The sequence below is a fragment of the Notechis scutatus genome, chromosome Z (genome assembly GCF_049901735.1).
Source record: "Notechis scutatus isolate UNSWTSFEM ecotype Mainland chromosome Z, rNotScu1.2, whole genome shotgun sequence".
Taxonomy (NCBI): domain Eukaryota; kingdom Metazoa; phylum Chordata; class Lepidosauria; order Squamata; family Elapidae; genus Notechis; species Notechis scutatus.
In genome coordinates this window covers 100724033-100746118 of record NC_142025.1, presented here as the reverse complement: position 1 = coordinate 100746118, position 22086 = coordinate 100724033, and the positions used below count along the sequence as shown (strand labels likewise).

The 22086-nt window shown below is 38.9% G+C and overlaps 1 protein-coding gene across 6 annotated transcripts in view; it reads right to left on the bottom strand.

Moving 5' to 3' along the window:
- Window positions 1–22086, bottom strand: part of DLX4 (distal-less homeobox 4) — a 51947-nt gene that overhangs the window by 9963 nt on the left and 19898 nt on the right. Inside the window, exon 3 of one of the 6 annotated variants that reach the window (XR_015745866.1) lies at window positions 6445–6602. The exons of 1 other annotated variant lie outside the window; for it this stretch is intronic. Coding sequence is in view for 2 of the 5 variants with exons in the window: in XM_087946729.1 (XP_087802855.1) it covers window positions 19150–19443 (294 nt within the window). In the remaining 3 variants the exon portion in view is untranslated. 4 more of the 6 variants (XM_026669562.2, XR_015745867.1, XM_087946729.1 and 1 more) reach the window with 4 other exon arrangements.

The window sequence follows — 22086 nt, the reverse complement described above, 5'->3', positions numbered from 1 at the left end:
ACTTCAACTCTTTAATAAAGTAATAGAACATAACAGAGCAACGCTATGGGCAGCAGTAACCCTTTTATAGGGTTAGCTGCTGCCTTATTAACCAATGAAAATGTGCAACAAGTTCAAACTACTAACCAATAATAAAAGTCCCAAAAGTGGCCAATCAGGGACTAGTTCTGGCCCAATCCCAAGTTGTTGTATAAGGACCAATCAAGTGTGCAGGTTTTCAACCCCTAATTTGCATTTGGGTTATTCACTTTTATTGATTCACAACATTATCCAAAACCGAAAGAAACTACAGCCAACTAGACAGGGAAGCTTTGGCAGCTATCTCGGGAGTGAAACGTTTCCACGAATACTTATACGGTAGGACATTTTCTTTGATTACCGACCACAAACCATTATTGGGAATCCTAGCCAGAGACAGGGCTTACAGTTACAAACTCATTTATCGCCCGGGAAAAGCCATACCCCACGCAGATGCCTTAAGCCGCACACCACTACCAGGGCACGACGACGATCCAGCTCCCACCACACAGACACTACAAATTGAAACGATGCCAAATTGGCCAATTACCGCATCAGACATCGCCAGGGAAATGGCTAAAGATGCACTGATGAGCCGGATATTGAACTGGGTGGGACGGGGTTGGCCGGAAAACATGAAAACCAAGACCTTTAAACCATTTAAAAATCGGCAAACCGAATTATCGCTAGAAAAAGGGTGCATTTTGTGGGGAGACAGGGTGGTGGTTCCCAAAAAGTTACAAGAAAACGTGCTAACCATGCTACACGAAGGACACCCCGGCCTAGTAAAAATGAAGTCCCTGGCCAGAAGCTACATTTGGTGGCCAGGAATAGATAAAGACATTGAAGCTTGGGTTAAAACATGTAAAAAATGCCAATCTTCCAGGCCCACCCACCCCTCAGCACCAGTCCTCGAATTGGAGAAACCCTGAGGCTCCTGGTCAAGAATCCATATGGATTTCACCAGCCCCACAAAAGGTTATACTTACCTAATCATCGTGGATGCCTATTCAAACTGGTTGGAAGTCATCATCATGAGTTCAACAACCACAGAAGCCGTCACCAAACAACTAAAAAAACTTTTCGCCACCCACGGTCTACCAGATGTAGTAGTATCGGACAATGGGCCACAGTTTACAGCTTTGGCTTTCGAACAGTTTCTTGCGGAACATGGAATACGACATGCCTTGACAGCGCCAGTGCATCTGGCGGCAAACGGTAGAGCGGAACGCATGGTTCGTTTTACGAAAGAAGCACTGGAAAGGCTTGGCGGAAGTGATATGCAAGAAAAACTCAACACCATGCTCACCATCCAACATATAACACCATGCACAACTACGAACAAGAGCCCAGCTGAACTTTTGATGGGAAGAAAATTGCGATCTTACTTGGATAGACTGCGCCCTACCTACAACCCAGAAAAGCCACCAGACTCGTCCAGTAAGTACCGCTCCTTCTTACCAGGCGATTTAGTCTACGCAAAAAATCTTACCGGAGAACCATTGTGGTTACCGGCAATGATTACTCAAATCACTGGCCCTCGTTCCTACCGTTTAGAAACCACCGATGGCAGATCATGGAAACGACACATCGACCAGCTACGATCCCGACACATCGAACGAGACACCGACGTTCCCAGAAACACAGAACAAACATTTTTCCAAACACCCCCAGACAATAATAAAACATCCAGAGGGGGGGGGACAAATTAATAAAAAAATAAAAATCACTTACCCTTAGAAGACTTCGAGAAACAAGAGGAGTTGAAGGAGCCTCAGGGGAGAAGCAGCCAGGCCGACTTGACCTGCCCACACACACAGCGAGGAGACCACGCTGCCCCTCCAGCAAGCCCAGACCGCAGAGTAAGACCAACAAACCCAAGACACGACCGAAGCGGCATGGTCGAAGCACCCTTTCAGGAGATTCCAGAGGGAAGAGAGGAACGGACAGCTGGCCTGTCCGAACCGGCAGAGACCAACACAGGGACTGAACTGCGCAGGTCAACAAGGACTCACAAGAGCCCCGCCTACCTGCGCAACCACGTTACATTGGAACGAACCAAGAGGGGAGGGGTGTAGTGTATTTAAATAGAGACTTCTAGGGCGATGTTCCTATTGGTTAACAGAAGCAACGATACGATTGGTTAGTAATGTTAGTACCTGATTGGCCGCCAATAGCGGCGGGAAGTTTAACTAAATGTCATTGGTTGCGAGCCATGGAGCAGCCGCTATAAAAAGGGCTGCTGCGGTTCGACTGCAGTTGAAGTTACTGTTATTATTAAAAAGCTGAATTCAACTCCGGTCTGCGAGTCTCTTTACTGGTGATAGAACAAAGGGAAAGGAAAGACAAAAAGAAGGAAAGATGGGAAGAGAGCAAGGAAGAAAAAATAAGGAAAGAGGAGAAGGAAGGAGAAAGGGGAATGAAGAGGGATGGAAAAAGAAGGAAGGAAGGAAGGAAGGAAGGAAGGAAGGAAGGAAGGAAGGAAGGAAGGAAGGAAGGAAGGAAGGAAGGAAGAAAGGAAGGAAGATTATAAGGGAGGGTCTCAGGGAAGTCCTCCCTTAGCACTTGGCCACCACAGGTGCCCCTAACATGATCCTGTGTCACACCCACCATGGCCAAGCCCACCATGGCCACGCCCACCTACCCCAGCCCTCTGAGGTCAAATACAACCCTGATGCAGCCCTTAATGAAATAGAGTTTGACACCCCTAAACTACATCTTTCAAATAAATTAGTTATCAATAGTGATAAGCACTGATGTCTGTATGGCAGATGTTAGTTATTCTAAAACAGGGGTCGCCAACCTTTTGGATCTCAGGGACCACCAAACTCATAATTTTAAATCCCAGGGACTACTAACCTGTTCTGTGCGCATGGCCTAATTTGTGGGTGTGGCTTTTGGTGGTCATGTGACTGGCTGGGCATGGCTTGTATGTAAATATTATAAATATTTATACAAATATTGAATTTTTCATATAAAAAAGAGCAACTTTTACCCAAAATCAGGCAAAGCAGGCAGGCAGATTGAGTTGCTCACAGAATCATATATTCATTCAGAGATCGATCTATCTGCCATAGGCTAGCTCAGTCTGTCACATAAAATTTGCTTGCAAGCAAACTCACAAAATTAACTCACAACACACCATGTATGTAAATATTGAACTTTTTATTAAAAAAAAGAGCAACTTTTACCCAAAATCAGGCAAAGCAGGCAGGCAAATTGAGTTGCGCACATAAGCATTCAGTGATCTATCTATCTGCCATCGGCTACCTAAGTCTATCACATAAAATTTGCTTGCCGTGAGTCTGCACTGAATAATAGAAGCTTCAGTCCTAAGGGAGGTTCAGCTGTGCTTAAAAGCAGAACCGAAGATCTAAAGACTAGATAGAAAGCAATAAATCCAACCATTTCCTGCTTTCTAGCTAATCTAAATCTCCTGGCACAGCAAACAGCTGATGGTTGGAAAAAGGAAAAATAGCAATTTAGCAGGCAAGTTTTCCAGGTAAGGAGTCAGTGGGCAGGGAGGGTTCCCACAGGCCATGTGGGCGGTGCAGCCTTGTGTTTCTATGCAGCCTGGATTAATTGCTTTGGGGGGTTCTCTGGGGTTGATATTTCTCTGCAGCCCACCAAAATTTTCTCTCGGCCCACCAATGGGTCGCGGACCATCGATTGACAACTGCTGTTCTAAAGTAACAAATATTCCCAGAGAAGAAGTGGAGATTATTTATTTTACAATGTTTATATTCCATCCCAAATAAAATGTGGATCAACGTTTACAGGATGCCAATAGGGATACCACATTTCTTTTAACTGTTGACTAATGGTCCATATAATTGCTGTTATTAAAAAAAAAGCAAACACTGTTCTTAACATTCCCCCCATCCCACCCATGCGCCTATGTTTAGCAAGAACAACAATCAAATACAGACTTTTCTAAAATCTTGCCCATATTCTGGGCAGAACTCAAAAGTGTCCATTATGAACTGGACAAGGAGAAACCACGACTTCAGCCTTGTGCATGAAGTATGTGAATATTCAATTCAGAGATTTGACCTGTAACAAACTAGGGTCCTGCTTACAGGACAATTCAAAAAGTTAAATTGAATTGGATGCTTCTGAATTGATTTTAATATTCTGAATGACTTCTGTGCATATGTAGAAAGTGTTGATTTTTTTCTGAATCATTGTGGAAGTAGAAATCAAATCTACCAAGCAAAAGCTGATTTCCAAGAATATCTATACATCTATCTATCTGTCTCTATCTATCTATCCATACACACACACACACACAACTATAACCTAAACCTCATATACACTGCTCAAAAAAATAACGGAAACACTTAAACAACACAATGTAACTCCAAGTCAATCACACTTCTGTGAAATCAAACTGTCCACTTAGGTAGCAACACTGATTGACAATCAATTTCACATGCTGTTGTGCAAATGGAATAGACAACAGGTGGAAAGCATAGGCAGTTAGAAAGACATCCCCAATAATGGAGTGGTTCTGCAGGTGGTGACCACAGACCACTTCTCCTTCCTATGCTTTCTGGATGATGGTTTGGTCACTTTTGAATGCTGGTGGTGCTTTCGCTCTAGTGGTAGCATGAGACGGAGTCTACAACCCACACAAGTGGCTCAGGTAGTGCAGCTCATCCAGGATGGCACATCAATGCGAGTTGTGGCAAGAAGGTTTGCTGTGTCTGTCAGCGTAGTGTCCAGAGCATGGAGGTGCTACCAGAAGACAGGCCAGTACATGAGGAGATGTGGAGGAGGCCGTAGGAGGGCAACAACCCAGCATCAGGATCACTACCTCCACCTTTGTGCAAGGAGGGACAGGAGGAGCACTGCCAGAGCCCTGCAAAATGACCTCCAGCGGGCCACAAATGTGCATGTGGCTGCTCAAACGGTCAGAAAGAGACTCCATGAGGGTGGTATGAGGGCCCGACGTCCACAGGTGGGGGTTGTGCTTACAGCCCAACACTGTGCAGGACATTTGGCATTTGCCAGAGAACACCAAGATTGGCAAATTCGCCACTGGCGCCCTGTGCTCTTCACAGATGAAAGCAGGTTCACACTGAGCACATGTGACAGATGTGACAGGGTCTGGAGATGCCGTGGAGAATGTTCTGCTGCCTGCAACATCCTCCAGCATGACCGGTTTGGCAGTGGGTCAGTAATGATGTGGGGTGGCATTTCTTTAGGGGGCCGCACAGCCCTCCATGTGCTCGTCAGAGGTAGCCTGACTGCCATTAGGTACCGAGATGAGATCCTCAGACCCCTTGTGAGACCATATGCTGGTGCGGTTGGGCCTGGATTCCTCTTAATGCATGACAATGCTAGACCTCATGTGGCTGGAATGTGTCAGCAGTTCCTGCAAGATGAAGGCATTGATGCTATGGACTGGCCCGCCCGTTCCCCAGACCTGAATCCAATTGAGCACATCTGGGACATCATGTCTCACTCCATCCATCAATGCCACATTGCACCACAGACTGTCCAGGAGTTGGGGGATGCTTTAGTCCAGGTGTGGAAGGAGATCCCTCAGGAGACCATCCGCCACCTCATCAGGAGCATGCGATATCACATTACATTGATGTCTTGCAAGAATATTGATGCTTAATTCAGAAAATGTTCTATTTACCCAAAAATGTTTATATAGCATGTAATATTGTGCATATCACATATGATACTTAAGATGCAATTAGGATTCTTTTATTACATTATTTCCTCCCATCCACCCAAAGATCATTTGTAAAGATCACAGATTTGCAAATAGCACGCAACCTTCATTGTAATTTCAAAAGCCCTTTAAATGCAATTACTTCATTTCTGGAAGAATAATCCTCTAGTTCAGGGGTGTCAAACTCATGTCATCATGGTGGCGTCACGTAATGGGACTTTTTCCGCCTTCGCAGCCCTGCTCTAGTTGGAGAGAGGAGAGAGAGCAAGGAACAGAGCAGGGGTGTCTGCAGAGTATGTCAAAACATTCAAGATGACAGACCCCATGACATGCTGAAGGTCTATCCATTTTTATTTCCAACTCAATGGCATCACTGCAGCTGCCATCCTGACTTTGTGACCATACCTTCTAGAAATTCTAAGAAGAGAGCAGTCAAAGTGGGAAGAAATGAAACCAGAAAACCATTGCTTATTGTTAATGCTCTTATATCAGTGTCTGGATATTGACAGGTTACAACTGTACACCCTGCCCAGCCGAACAATAATAATACATCACATCAAACAACAATATCTGCCTATCCCAGCTCCTTGGGAAGGATTCAATAGGTTGATAAAGTTGTCAGATCCAGTCTAGACATCTCACTGTGTGACAAGCCATCATCATCATCATCATCATCATCATCATCATCATCATCATCATCACAACAACAAACAACAACAACAATAATAATAATACATCACCTCAATCTTGAATAATACAATAGCCAAACCAAAAGGAATCAGATGTTTTCAATTGCTTTGCTCTTCCTTTGCAGGAACAGGTCTATATTAATTTCTGTGGCAGAGACATAACTGTTTAACATCTACAGCTGCTGGCTAATTATCTTCAAGTTCACTACCTGATATAATTATTATAATTTGCATTCAGTTCTATATTCAATTACTCAATCGGATAATTTTCTTTTTTAAATAATCCAGTCAGAGATAGGATACATCAGAGCATACAGTTAAATCCTGATCGCTATCTCAGGTAATATTCCCTCCAACAAAAAGACAAATTGATATTACAATAAACTACTGACGGCTGGTTTTTTTTTTTTTTTTAATGTTGCAAGTATATTTTGATAGCTTGTCATACAAAGGAAACAAAAGGCCATTCCTTTAATCTCACAGAAGGAATGCTGAGACATGCAGTGTTTAACATAGAGGGAGGGCATGTCTCTGTTTTGGTTATCCTCATGTGATTTCAACAAAGGCATACAAAAAACACCGATGATTGAGTTCCTTCCTATGATGCTCAGGAGCATTAATGTGTTTCCAGGCATTTCTACCACAATTCAAACCAGAAATGATGTTTTACAAACCATGTTGTGCTAATTTGAAACTGATTAATGAAACCATGTTTCATGAGAACCAGTTCTTAGAATCCTGTAAACAAAGTTCTCTATGGTTTGAGCAAAACTGACCAATTAACATACAAAATGAAAATAAAATGAGTGAAGAAATATGTATTAATGGCAGCAAAAGCCACATTTACTAGAATGTGCTTCTTCTTACTAGGCAACTTTCAGAAATTCACAATCAGAGTTAGATGTTCTTCTGAACTTTGAAAGCACAGTACCAGAAATAAGCTGATCCCCCTATAACTGTGAATTGTCTTTAAGAGAGGGAAGAAGCTGAAGAGTTCACCATTAGAAATCATTAAAAATGTGGAAGAAATTAATTAACAGCAAGAAAATTGACAAAGATTTCATATGCAATGTAGTTATCAAGATATGCAGGAGTGTTTCTTGCTGGTTAACAGCATTTTTTAAAAAGTGGTATCTTTCAGAGAGGGAAAACTTCCTCCCAGCTTCCTAACACTAATATATGGGAAGGACCACATGTATTAGGCTAATGTTCCATTTCAAGACACATATTTATTTCTGGCTGCAGTAGGGCAATTTGGAATCATTATAACTCTTTTGAGGCAGGACAGATTGGTTGAACAACTTGCTTCGTGATGCGAGTGGAACAATCTGGAATTGAACACGCTCAAAACCGCAGAAATGGTGGCAGACTTTAGAAGAAACCCTCCCATACTACCACCTCTTACAATACTAGACAACACAGTATCAACAGTAGAGACCTTCAAATTTCTGGGTTCTACTATATCACATGACCTAAAATGGACATCTAACACAAAAAGGTCATCAAAAAAACACAACAAAGAATGTTCTTTCTGCATCAACTCAGAAAGCTCAAACTGCCCAAGGAGCTGCTGATACAGTTCTACAGAGGAATTATTGAGTCTGTCATCTGCACCTCTATAACTATCTGGTTTGGTTCTGCAACCCAACAGGACAGACACAGACTTCAGAGGATAATTAGGACTGCAGAAAAAACAATTACTACCCACCTGCCTTCCATTGAGGACCTGTATACTGCATGAGTCAAAAAGAGGGCTGTGAAAATATTTACAGACCCCTCATATCCAGGACATAAACTGTTTCAACTCCTTCCCTCAAACGACACTATAGAGCACTGCATACCAGAACAACTAGACACAAGAACAGTTTTTTCCTGAACACCATCAATCTGCTACACAAATAATTCCCTCAACACTGTCCAACTATTTATTAAGTCTGCATTGCTATTACTATTCATCTTCTCAGCGTTCCTATCACCCATCTCCTCCCATTTGTGACTGTATGACTGTAAGTTTTTTGCTTGTATCCTTACGATTTATATTGGCTGTTTCCTACTATGATTTGATTGCTTATTTGTACCCTATCACTATTATTAAGTGTTCTACCTTATAATTCTTGATGAATGTAACTTTTCTTTTTATGTACACTGAGAGCATATGCACCAAGACAAATTCCTTTTGTGTCTAATCACACTTGGCCAATAAAAAATTCATTCATTCATTCTTCATTCAGATGTTTCTTAACCTGATTTATCACCAATTCTGAAGCCCCTGCAAAGCTCAACCTCTGGGTGGTAGTTTTGACATTCTACTGTGGGTAAAGGGCAGGGTGTCATCACAGCCTAAGGGCTGGAGGAAGGAAATAAGTAGAACTCACTTATAAGTCAATGGTAGGGAAGGGAGGGAGTGGGACTGTTGATTTGGTAATTCTTGGGTCTGTCTTTAAATTAAACTAGATCTTTAAGTGAGTCTATCATTGGTTTCATGGATGGTTAAGAGAGAATTGTGAAAAGTTAAGTGGGAGAGATGAATATTTATTTCAAACTATTGTCTTGCTCAGTGTTGCCCATATTCTCTTTTTAGGTAGTTCTAGGAGTGATTTTTTGGGTGGGGGGTGAGGTTGGACAAATATCAGTTGCAACCAAGCCAACTGTCATTGTTTTCATTCTTATGATCTGACTCTCTTTCACTTAGTGTTTTCTATCCAACTTTCCATCTCATTGTAACTTTGTTACTTTGAGCTTTGTGAATGCTGCAGAAATGGTTTGAACGTTTTAGTCAAACAATGAGGCTTAATTTTTTTCTCAGTTTTTTTTTCTCAGTGAACCAAGAAGAGATTGGAATAATGGATGGCACCACTGCTCTAGATCCACTGACTTCAGTGGAAATGAAGTCAAAATTTCCTTATAAAAGGAAATAATTCCTTACACTCAATATTTATAATCTTCAGAATACTGAGTCTACCTGTAAATTATAGAAGAGTCTGAAGAATGTTTTGCATAATTTCCTGGAGTGAAATAAATTAGGAGAACAAATCTTTTGGAATAGAATAGCCTACTAAATTACATAAATACATGCTTCTGTAAAGCAATGTGGCATCCAAAATTTGAGTGGACAATAATTGCAGCAATCGATAGTTACTTTTTACAATAGTGAGTTATTTTTTAATCCATAATTCCTCTAATTAATCCAGATCTAATTAATCTAATTAATCCTTTCTTGTTTTTTAATAACTGATAAGAATAAATCATATTTGGTGAGACAATTCTATTCTCTCTTAATGTTGAAAAAAAACATACAGGTATAATATAATTAATAACTTGCCTGGATACCTATAAAGGTATTATTTTCTTTTTGGCCATTTTTCTTTGTAAGATCTTGCACATTCTAGTTGAATTCACAAAATATGCTAACCCTTGTTTCTGAATTACTATATCCCATTTTCTGGAACCGCACAATACAGTGAACCACTTTCTAACTAAAGTGGATTCATGCAACATACTAAGATACAAGAAACTAAGCAAAATTAAGAGAAATCAAGTTTAAGTCTGTGAAAACAACTGTTATGTTCTTAAATAACCTATTAAATGCCATAATATATACTTTTTAAATGAGTACATGTATCTTTTTTGTGTATTTGGCTTAAAGCAAGTAAATAGGCTTTGAAAAATAGGGGCCCTGTCCTCCTAGTGCAGCCACATAGTAAACATAGTCTCTTTCCTTGCAAACTACAAAAGATGGTTTGAGAGGTGCATTGAAATTCAACAGGATTGCCTGAAAGACTTAGAGATGCCAATTTATATGCATAGAATAATTAGAAATTACAAATACAAGTGTAAGACATATCACTATAGTGAAAGGAATGTTCACAAGGCTGTTGTTCAGGTCCCAGTTGTTCATAAATAATTTCAATGATTCTGTATTTTCTTCTGAAATTTATTTTATAAAGTAATTAAGACTTGGGTTAGCACTGGGAACGATCCAAATTCTGGGCTATCTTCACTCATGGCATAATTTCCCAAATTAGAGCCCCAAAGTCTGAGCTCACAAAAAACATTTGAGCAAATCAGGAAAAAAATGTAAGTGCTTCCTTCCCTAAGTTTCAACCTTAGTTTGCTTGTGGCTTAGCATAATGTATAAAAAAACCAGTTGACTGATCTATGGTTCAGGGAATTGTAAAAACCCAGTATATAGGTTAACTCACAATTACAGGGAAAAAGTAATTATAATTGTAAATTATAAATTTACTTTTTATCCAATCTACCTTAAATTATCACTGTCAGGAGGGAATTTAAATGAATATCTTTAAACTTTGTAGACTTTTTCCTGAATGAAGGCCTAAAAAACTTACTGAATACCTGAAGGACATAATTCATATGAAATACATTAAGAGTTAAATCTATGTGGGGAAAGGCCATGGTACTCTATGACACTGATTTTAAAGATAGAGATCCATCCCTTCTTACCCAAATCCTAACTTAACAATTCACCATTTTCCATAATGTTTGAATTACAATGGTTGCTTTAAAGCTGAAGATATTTTTATATAACTTTGAAGTTGAATTGGGGAGAAAGGAGGGCATAGGTTGAATCTTTCTCTGGCCCTCAATTATTATTGTTATTATTTTGGTCTGAATGTCTGCTTGCTTTCAACTCCAGTCTTGAAGTAATTAACTTTTCAATGTTGAACTATCAAAGAAAGAGAAGGAAAGAGCTCATATGAAATAAAAAGCCAAATTAAAATAAGTTTCTCTCTTCTTTCTAGCCAGCTTTAAATCCCTGCATATAATATATATTCTCATTTGGGTAATTATAGAGGCCAAGGTGGAGGTGAAGAGAAAGAACCTAAATGCATGTGGAAAGATAAAGATTTTACTTATTCCAGAAGGATAGTTAAAAAGAAAGAGAAAAAATAGCTCCAGTGACCTGGTGGAGTTCAATGGGGGTTAATTACATGGCAGAGATAATTTTGTTGACTCTGACCTGTAAATTATGAAAAAGTCAACAGAGTCCCTTCCAAAGGCAGCCAATGCATGAAAGCTTGTCCATTTCATCAGTGCCTTTTCTGATCTGATGTCTCCAGATTGGACTACGATTCACATCATCCCCAGACAGCGTACACTGAGTAGAGATGGTGGGAGTTGCAGTCTAGCACATCTGGAGATGGCCAAATTAGGGAAATCTGACCTTTTTGTTTCATTCCCTCTTTTATAATACACATTGTTTTGGTTAATTAAACCACATTTCTAACTTTGCAGGATACGTTAACGTGACTAAAAAGCAAATTAATACTTTTAATGTAGCTGGATTTAGATTGGCCAATGTATACGTCAGTATGTTACATGAACACAGTTGGTATTTACCTAGTTCTGGAGAAAGCAAGATGATAAGGTAGAAAGACGTAAGTGATCACATGAGATTCCGAAAGCCTTAGTGAGTCAATCTTCCCATCTTTTACCATCACTCCCACCTTGAAGAGTGAGGCAAGGAAGCTCTGCTTGCACCCTGAGATATTTTCAGATTATGTCAGACAGTTTTTTTTAATGATCAGATTTATCCTTCCCAGCTCAGTTGAATCTTTCTCAATGCAGTTTGAATTGTAACACACATTTATTACAGAGGGAAGGAAGTGTCCTATTTGCAAACTATTTGGACATCAAGCCCTGTGAGCAAAGAGGTGTGGTATGCTTGTAGTTTTAACAAAATGAAAAATCAACTGCCAATCAATACTTTTTTTTTACCTGTAGTTCACACAAACAATATTTAATTGTTTTTCCCCTTTTTATCCTTCTAAGCAGGCCAATAATTGGGCCTTACTGAAGAAGTTTGCTGAGGAAGACGTAATAATATATTCTTAAATAAATGAGAATATAACTAAATAGAAAGAATATAATTAAATAAAAAGAAACTCAGAAAGTTTCCTGAGTGGTTCAGTCAATTTTATCCTGTTTTGTTCATTAGAATGGTTGTTACTATTTTCTCCATAGAGATCACCTGGTTCTCAGGCAAAGTTCGTTCCCTGAGACGGCAAGCTCTCATTTTAATTTTCCACTCTGCCTCTCCTGCTCCAGGAGTTTCTTTTATAAGAAACTTTTAAAGTTCAACTCTTGGTAAATAGTTCTCCGAGATCTGGGTGCAAACAACTAGATAACTGTAAGAGATATAGTTGTCATTTTATGTATTTGCTATGTAGAGATCATCCAGATCTTAATCTACAATTAGAGATTCAGGTTTCAATGATCAACATTTTTGGAAATGACCATGGTGACTGGGAATTTTAGGAGCTCAAAGCTACTTTATAGTGCTACAAGATTCCCTGTTATTTTTACCAAAACATTCATATCTGGTTTTTGGATAGAGGTAGTCCTCGACTTACAAGTTTGTTTAGTGACCATTCTAGGCTACAACATCATTTTAAAAAGTGACTGTTTTTCATACTTACGATCAATGCAGCATCGTCATGGTCACATGGTCAAAATTCAGACACTTGGCAACTGACTCATATTTATGACAGTTGCAGTGTCCTGGGGTCATGTGACTGTCTTTTATGACCTTCTGGCAAGCAAAGTCAATGGAGCAACTAGATTCACTTAACAACTACAGTACTGTATGTTACTAACAACTGCAGTGATTCACTTAACAGTTATGGCAAGAAAGAAATGGGGTTCTAAAATGGGGCCAACTCACTTATCAAACCTCTCACTTAGCAACAGAAATTTTGAGCTGAATTGTTGTAGTAAAGCAAGCTCTACCTGTAAGGGAAAAGACTTACCAATTTATGAGGGCCTGGAGGAAGACTTCCTTCCTTCCTTCCTTCCTTCCTTCCTTCCTTCCTTCCTTCCTTTCTTCCTTCGTTCTTCCCTCCCTTCTTCCCTCCCTCTGTCCCTCCCCCTTCCTTTCTTCTTCCTCCCTCCCTCCTCCCTCTCTTTCTTCTTTCCTTCCCTTCCTCAACTGATAACAGCTACAAAAACTGCCTTTACAGAACAGGAGGAAGGAGGACAATAACATCGACAAAAGATGTGCAGTTGCTTCCAAATGTATTGTCACGTTGCTTCCAAGAAAGAGCAGCTCTTTCACTTTGTGGCAGCAAGTATTTTCAGAGTTTTCTTCCTGGCCAGGCCTGTCATCTTACATTTACCCAGTATCTGATTTGAGGTACATGCCCAGGTAAAAGAACCCCTTGTGCAACCCTGACTTCTGCTGAGCCAGGAACAACCACTACAGGCTAGGGTGGATCCACTGTTTTTGGTTATAATCTAGTTCTCTTGTTTTTCATCTGATTATCCCATTTTGTATTTTGTATGCCTGAATTTGATATGTTAGAACACTGTTTCCCATGAACTTCATTTCCTGATCATAATGTGCATGTGCAAGATTTGATATGTAGAAGTCTGGAGCCCGCTTGCATTTCTGGAGGCAAATCACAGATTTTCCCTCCTCAGCAGCCAGAGTCAAAAACTGCCCTTGGTCTTAAGTCTTCTTCCCCCATTGCTGAGTTCATATATACTAATCCATATATCCTTGAATCGGCATGAAATAGAAGTCTCCGTTGTAGATCCCTAGATTCCCTACTCTTATGCCATTCAGTGACTAAAATAAATATTTGAACTGATTTGATGCCTATCCTGCCTCAGTTGCTCTATTCCTGGTCACTAGAATTAATTAATTTAATTTCAAAGGAGAGAATGGCATCATGGGGATACTTTAACAAAAGGTGTTGCAAAGACAGTTTGTACTCTATTCATTTATTTACCACCCCGCCATCCAGTAGGCTCTGCTAGGCACTAGGGCACAATGGCTATTAGTTTCAGGAACTTCCATCTGTAAAATGAGTAGATGTGCGCTAGATATGTTAATTCCTCGACAGTTTACAGTTATTTTCCCCACCAAGTAGGAATATTTGTCAGTGTCTAATTATGAAACTGATGAGCTCAGTTTGAATTGTGGGCTCCAAATAATATCTTCCTCCGAATAATGTCAAAAATTTGACAATGTCCATGGAGCTATATATTTTTGACTACGTTCCCCAATCTCTTGAAGCTTACAGAAGAATCTAGTAATCTGCAGAGGTGGTAGTGGAAATATCATCAACATCAATGAAAAATAATCACCAGTGACATCATCAATGGGCAAATTTTGATAAGTGGGAGAGAATTGATGGTGTAAAGTAGCAGGGACAAGATGTTTTCCTTTTCTTGGGGAGAACACACAAAAAGCCCCACTTTTTTTTACACAAATCATATATGTAATATATAAAAGAGATGGAGATTTAAATTCACAGGCGCCATCTTGATTTTTTTTTGAAACACCACCCCCATCCCATGGACATTCCTGGGGAAGAATTACATTTAATGTAATTTAAAAGCCAGTTTTAATGAGAGATGCAGGCTGGAAAAATTTTCAAAGTTTTCCACCTCAGGCAGGGTTGGCAGTTTCCAAATGGGAAGGTGTTTTATTGTTGATTGACTGCTGCCCGTATTGTTTCCAATATGCCAGTAAAAGCATTTCCCCCTCATAAAAAATATTTCAGTCTTTTTGAATATACCAGTGAAACCTCATAAAATAGGTTAGAGGTATTTTTCATATCAGATAACCTAGCCTAAACATATGTGCAGACGATAATAGGCTCAGCAGAAACATACTTATTTGTATAGGAATTTTTTTGGTTCCAAATTTTCTAGAAACTTGGTCCTCTGATTTTAGAGCTTAAAATAATGAGAAGTTGTGTGTCTTGTTTCGAGTAATTGTGGCCAGATGAAAGTCTAGAGGCCAAAAACAAAGGAATTAGAGTAGCCATCCCATAACGAGATCCAGAAAACTCTATCAAAAGGCAACGATACAATAGAAACAGCTTCCTACTTTAACCCTTACCAATAGGAACACTTGTTCCCTTAAAACATTTTGCATGTGAGAAGTGATAGGAAGATCCACCAAAATCTAGGCAAATAATCACTCAAGTATCTCAAGACAGAAGTGAGCTTAGTGCTAATGGGGTGGGATGGGGTGGGGTGGGAGAATTTTGTGGATTGTGTTGCTTGTCCTGCAAAATTCTAGGCTAAGAAAAAAATGCAACTTCCAAACTTGGCTAATATTTCAACATAAAGAATAGAGTGGATGTCATATTAATCTCCAACAGTAAAGGATCTGGAAAGGGCTCTGTTATTACTCTTTCATCAGTCTTGTTATTCATTTTGAGAAAGGTGGACCAGTAGTCAGAAAATTTAAAAGCAAAAAGAAACTGTGCTGCAGGAATTAATGTTAAATTCTTGAATTGAATCTATTGACATCTGCCCAATTATGATAAGCCTGGATACCAACCATGGAGAGAAGTGGTCAACTTGTCACACAGGGAAAAAGCAAGATAGTTAATAGATATTTACTTTTTAATTTCCCCATTAGAGATGGAAAGATGAACTTGTGAGATTCCCTTCTTCATGTACCCAAATAATTTGACTGACTTTGGATTTCATGCTCTTTGGCTTAGATGAGTGGGGGAGATATCTCTTCTTAAGCAACAGTAAATATTGGGCATTTGTTGCCTGCAACAGAAAGGCAATGATGTCTCTCCTAAGACAAGACATAGAGTGAAATATCCTAATTGATTTTTGGTTCCCAACATAAAATATCAAAAACTGTCTCTGGGTCCTTTGAGGGCAATAAAAAATAGCACAAATTACATTACTAATGTTTTGCTTCCCTTTCATGATGAATTAAATCATTCTGCCTCAGAAGAGGGATGATCCAGGAATGAGAAGGAATGGATTTCATTGTCTCAGACAAATCATTCCATCCAATTTCAGAGTCAGACTTGAGTTGTTAAGGAAGGAATGTAGAGCAGCAGGAATGCCAACAGACTCTGAATAGACTCTGTTCAATCCTAGTCTAAATCAGTTTGTTCTCTTGTAATGTTTCAGGCATTCACTCTGGTCCAACAACAATTCTGGGTCAAACAAGCAAGCAAGAATGGTTGCATATGTATGAAATTTCACAGAGTTTTTGTTACCAAATTCTTGTATGTTCTGTTAGAGACCAATGCTTCCCAAGGTGTTATTTGCACCCATGAATTAAGTTTGCAGGAATTAACATGAAGAACTTTTATCACTATCTCTGGTTTAACCTAAGCTTCACACTTTGCAAGCCAAGTAAAGAAAAGGCATGACAAATTCATGTGTACGAAAAAAAGGAAAATATTTATAGTTTTACATTCTGTTTATAAAGAGAAAACAATACAATATACCAAAAGTTTTGTTTCAATAAATAAAACATTTGTCATTCTGCTTGGCAAAACCTGGGGGAGGGTACCTAAAATTAAAATTATTCAGGTAGTTATTCAAATAGAGAGGACTTCAAACAGTGGTTGGAACAAATATGTTTTTTCCCCAAAAACTTCATCAGGCGACTATGGGGATTACATTCCATAAACTTTTTATCAACTGTAAACACAATTCTGGGTTTCTTAAACATAAACTTTAAGAAATTTGCTTTATGATGTTTGAGTATTTTCAAAACCTACTTATTGATGTTTGTAAGTTGGGGGCTTCTGATAATTCACTACCTACAACTGTAATTTATTTTGTAGGTGGGAAAATATTGAACACAATTTGATGGGCTATACTGTATTTCTTGCCAATTTAATCCCATGAGAAGAAATCTCCAGAGTAACCAGCATTTTACTCCCCAAATCATGTGCCACTGTTCAAAAGGGTATGGAGCTGTACCATAAACTGTTGGACTTTAAAACCCATCCTCTTTGATCATCAGACATGCTGACAGGAGATGGAGTCCAGTATCAACAGAAAATCTCAGACTCCTTGCCCCTTGCATAGACTTTCATTTCTGAATTTTTATCCAATTCAGTAGTCCATTTTTCTAATACCTTTCTGAAATAGAATTCTGTTCACTATACTAAGATTGCCATAAAAATAGAATAAATGCTTCCATACCTTTATCTATCTGCATGATGGACAGAGATACAAAAAATGAAACCTTTTCACCCCTGCCTGAAGCTCTACATTAGGGGGAAAAAGCTTACACCAATTTCATTTATATCTGTTATCAAAACTGTTTAAGACACAGAAAAATTGACAGAAGCAAACAAAACTCAAGGCAACAAAAATACTCCTAATACAACTATAGAATATGCTATGTAGGGCCACATTACTCATGAGCTTATCTTTGGAACCATAACACAGGCACTGTTTTCATAAATTTCCACTGAAGAGGTATTCTCAGCGGCTCCTGACTTACAATCAGGGGGGATCTGGGGCACTTTCCCAATCTCTGATCACATATTCCATCACCATTGTTAGATATGGCCCTGGATTAGAGAAAGGAAGTCTATATTGGCAGTCATCTCTAGCTAGAGGGCTTCTTGTCAAGGGGAAAGGCCTGAAAATTCCTTTAAAGAAGCCATTTACTTCACCCATGTCCCACTTCCCTATAGCAGGAAAGTTGGTCAGAGGTTTATAGAAAAGGGCACATGAGATGGTCTGACATTCCAATTTTTGTCTTTGTCATATCACTGGAGGCCTTCCCATGGCATCTTGGTGTTGTGGCTGTTGGTACCAAGGTCCAAAGCTGTTGATGTAGGTGTTAGAAGGCAGAGGAGGTCCTTTGCATGCCATGGGGATGTCCCAAAGCGGAGGTATGTTGGGTGAACATGGGGACAAAGATGAAGAGCTATGTAAATTATCTTCTTGGATGCTGGAGCCCTGCTTCATAATCTTTTTGAATTTGGAACGTTTGTTCTGGAACCAAATCTTGACCTGGGTTAAAAGAAAATGGGTGCAAGCAGAGAACGCATGAACAGCTACAATAAAATTGGGAGGAGTTTAATCTAGAACTTTTTGCATCTACATTTTTTCTACTTTTTAATGGTTTTTATTTTCTCCCTACCTAATGTTTCTACTCATGGTTATTTTAGATTGGAAAATTCTAAATGTTTTTTCCCTCATTGTTGACCTTGTTCCAAGATCCTTAAAATTCTTGAATACCGAGGCACTTGAAAATAACAAATGAATGTTGTTGGATAAGATGAAAATGCTAAAAGGAAGAAAATTTCATGCTCTTTAGATTCAAAAGACACTTTAAAAAAAGCTTCTGAAGAGTGATCTTAATTCTGTTAGTTCTGTATCTAATAAAAGTTGGCAGTCATTGTACCTTCATCTTTTCAAGGTTTGGTTCACCTAAATTTCAGGTAGCCCTGAACCTAGGCGTATGTGGACATGTATGTAAAGTGATGGTCACTGCTAAATCGGACATGGATTTGTTAAGTATATCTGTTGCCAAATGCAAAGTACAGAGGAAATCAGCTCACACATTGAAGCAGTATCACATACCCTATAGGACAGGCATTTGGATATACTGTTCCAGCATTTTACTCCCCAAATCATGTGCCACTGTTCAAAAGGATATGGAGCTGCACTATAAACTGTTGGACTTTAAAACCCATCCTCTTTGATCTCAGACATGCTGATAGGAGATGTATTGTCCCAGCCTTTCCCCAAAGTAATGGCTTTTATATATAATGGTGCAAAACATTGGACTCACATATATTGAAAAAAACATTAAATTACTTGAACCCAATTGTCTGAATACCCACTGCTTTTGCTGCAAACCTGTTTGAGTATTACAAACTGTAGACATGCCCTCTTTGACAATGTCTACATTGGAGATGTACCCATGTGGCACAAAGTAGAAATGCCTTCTCCTGCATCATTCCCAAAGGATGTAGTACAGTCCAATAGGAGTTGCATTTGTCACCCTTTCCTTTGGATATGTGGCCAAAACATGTATTTTCCTGACTTGTAATTGATAATTAAGGTTTGCACTGGTTTAAATTTCTGCCTCTGAATTATTTTTGTAATCTGCATTTTATTGTTTGCTACCATCCTCGAATGCTCAAATTGAAAGATGGTATGCTTGTACACATATGCATGCACACATACAAACAAATATAAATCACCCTCATGGCAAAAAGTTGACTGTTGGGTAGCTCCTGCTACCTTCGAGTAGTGATCTTGCCTCTTTCCTTCTTCCTTAATTCCCCTCATCTGTAAAATGGAAAACAAGAACGCCCCATTTCCCGGGACTCTTGCAATGATCATCGCATTACGCTTATAAATATTTCCCAGGCAACCTGCTCTCACACGTCTTTTTCAGGCTCCCTGTTGAAGCCTAACCCTAACTGGTTGCTTCAAGCAGGGCTCCTTCCCATCCCCCCACCCTCAAAGCCTATTGCACAAAGGCACTTGTGGAAAGATTGAAGGAGGGCAAAGTGTAAAGTTTGGTCTTCAGGGCATGTTGAAGAAAAGGAAAACTACAGGCATCTGAGGCAAGAGACCCCACCCACTCCCTGTAGTCCTCATAGGTATGGGGACACTACCTTTTCTGATTAGTTTGCAGATTTGGCTCGAGTGCCATGCATTGCATCAGATAAGAATTTAAAATGCAAAAAGAAAATACAGAAGAAGAGTTTAGAATCAAGATAGCAAGCCTGCAGCTTTCTGAAAAAAAAAAGAGAAGAAAAAAAATCTTTTAGAGCTGGACCTGCTGGAAATTAAGCATTATAGAGAAGGGGTCAAAAGCAAGGAGTGAGTTTTTAGGAAAAGGGATGCAATGTCAATCTTTATCATTTTTAGATGCTGTGTTTCTCTTTCTTCCTTCAGCTTACCTTGCATTTCTTTCTCTGGGATTTTATCTATTTCTTTTCTTAATGTTTCCTTATGTGATCTTGCTTGATTCACCTTTTTTTAAAATTAATATAAATAGAAAGAGCAACATGCTTCGCCTATGAACCAGCAAAAGGGAAAGGCTGTCTCCTAAACAAAATTAGCACAGAAGGGTAGAGTGGGAGACAGATGCTAGTAATACAAGGAAGAGAATATTCTTAAAATGTGTTAAATTCTGATCTGATAGATTAGCTTTAACCTGTCAGGTGGTTAATCTTAAAAAAAAATAAGGCTTTGCTTGGTATTCAGCCAGACACCAGTGATAAAGAAGACATGCTTTGCAAACAGAAGATCCTAGGTTCAAGTCTCAGCATTTCTAGCTAAAGCTACCTGAGCAATTCCAAGTGATGTGAAAGACTGGTATTAAGAGGCCATAAGCTACTTCCACCATCACAGTAAATCATTAGTCAATAAGTGATGTGTAGATAAACAAAGGTCCAGCCTATTATTAGCATAAGAATCCTTGGTATGTTCAGTCTACAATGCTGTTTTCAAACTTGGCCATATTAAGATGTGTGAACTTCAATTCCCAGAATTCCCCAACCAGAATTCTGACTGTGGAATTCTGGGAGTTGAAGTCCATACAACCTACAGTGGCTAAGTTTGAAAAAACACTAATAGTTTTGCAAAATGTTTAGATGTGCTTTTAGTTAGAACCAATGGGGCAAAAGCATAATGTTGCAGATCCTAGTGCAGCCAATCAGAATTCTGATAATTCAATCCCCCTCATAGTTTTCTGTCTCTCCCCCCACCCCAGCAAAGATTAAACTAGGCTGTGGCTACTGAGCATGCTCAAACAACATTCATTGGCCTCTCTTAGATTCCCTCCCTCCCTCCTTTTATATTTATTTATTTATTTATTTATTTATTTATTTATTTATTTATTTATTTATTTATTTATTTATGTATTTATTTCTCACTGTTAGGCCACTCTAGGTGGCTTATAATAATAAATAGGAAGAAAAATGAAAAGGCACATAGACAAAAGTAAAATAGATAAAGTAAGCAATGTCAAAGAAACACAATGAGAATAAACACATCAATATATATGAGAGCAAATCCTGTTTGAACTTCCCAAGCAACAACCCTGCAAACTTCAGCAATAGAAGAAAGTCTAACATCATCAAAAATATATTTGCTGTGATACAGATTTCCTTCCTTCGCACTCCAAAAAAGGTAGTCTAAACAAGGATTTGCTGTTTACGGTGTGAACTCATCCCATTTTTGTCCCCAGAAAACAGGTTTTGAAAGCTTTTGTACTGCTTCAGAAACCAGCAAAGCCTGTGTGCCCAGAAGGAAATTTTCCGGACAAAGAAGATATACATTCAGCCCAGGAGAAGAGAAACCTCCCTGAAACCACCTCCAGCTCTCATTTAAAAAAAAAGTTTATCCCGGACTTTTATTGAACAAGTGCACTGAGCTGACAAGCCATAATTTCTAAAAAAAACAATAGTGTTAGTGTTATCAAGTAATCATTACTCACATCGACCCTTAAACTCAGAAAAGAGAACTTATTTGCCTTGAAGTGCATTTAACCTACGTCTTAACCAAAAAGCTGGGAATCCTTTTAATAGTAGGCAAATATAGTGTAAATGGGCAAGAATACACATTTTAATATTTAAACATAGGTCAGTATTTCTCAATCTCAACAAGTTTAATATGGGACTTCAATTCCCAAAATTCTCCAGCCACCTTCAGAGAAACAGTTGAGAAACACTGCATCCAAAATCTGGATCCCCTTAAACTCTATTGAAATTGACAGTCTGATTTCAGTGAAGATTCGGAGAGTACCGTAGTAGAAAGTTGCTTAACAGTAGTGCACCTAGAAACAATATTTAATCTACTAAAAACATTACTTTAAGCCTTTCATGCAGAAAAATATCTTCAAAATAATTAGCAAAGTTTAAAAAGCAATTTTATATATAATTATACATAATTAAACAATTAAACTGGAATTAATCCCAA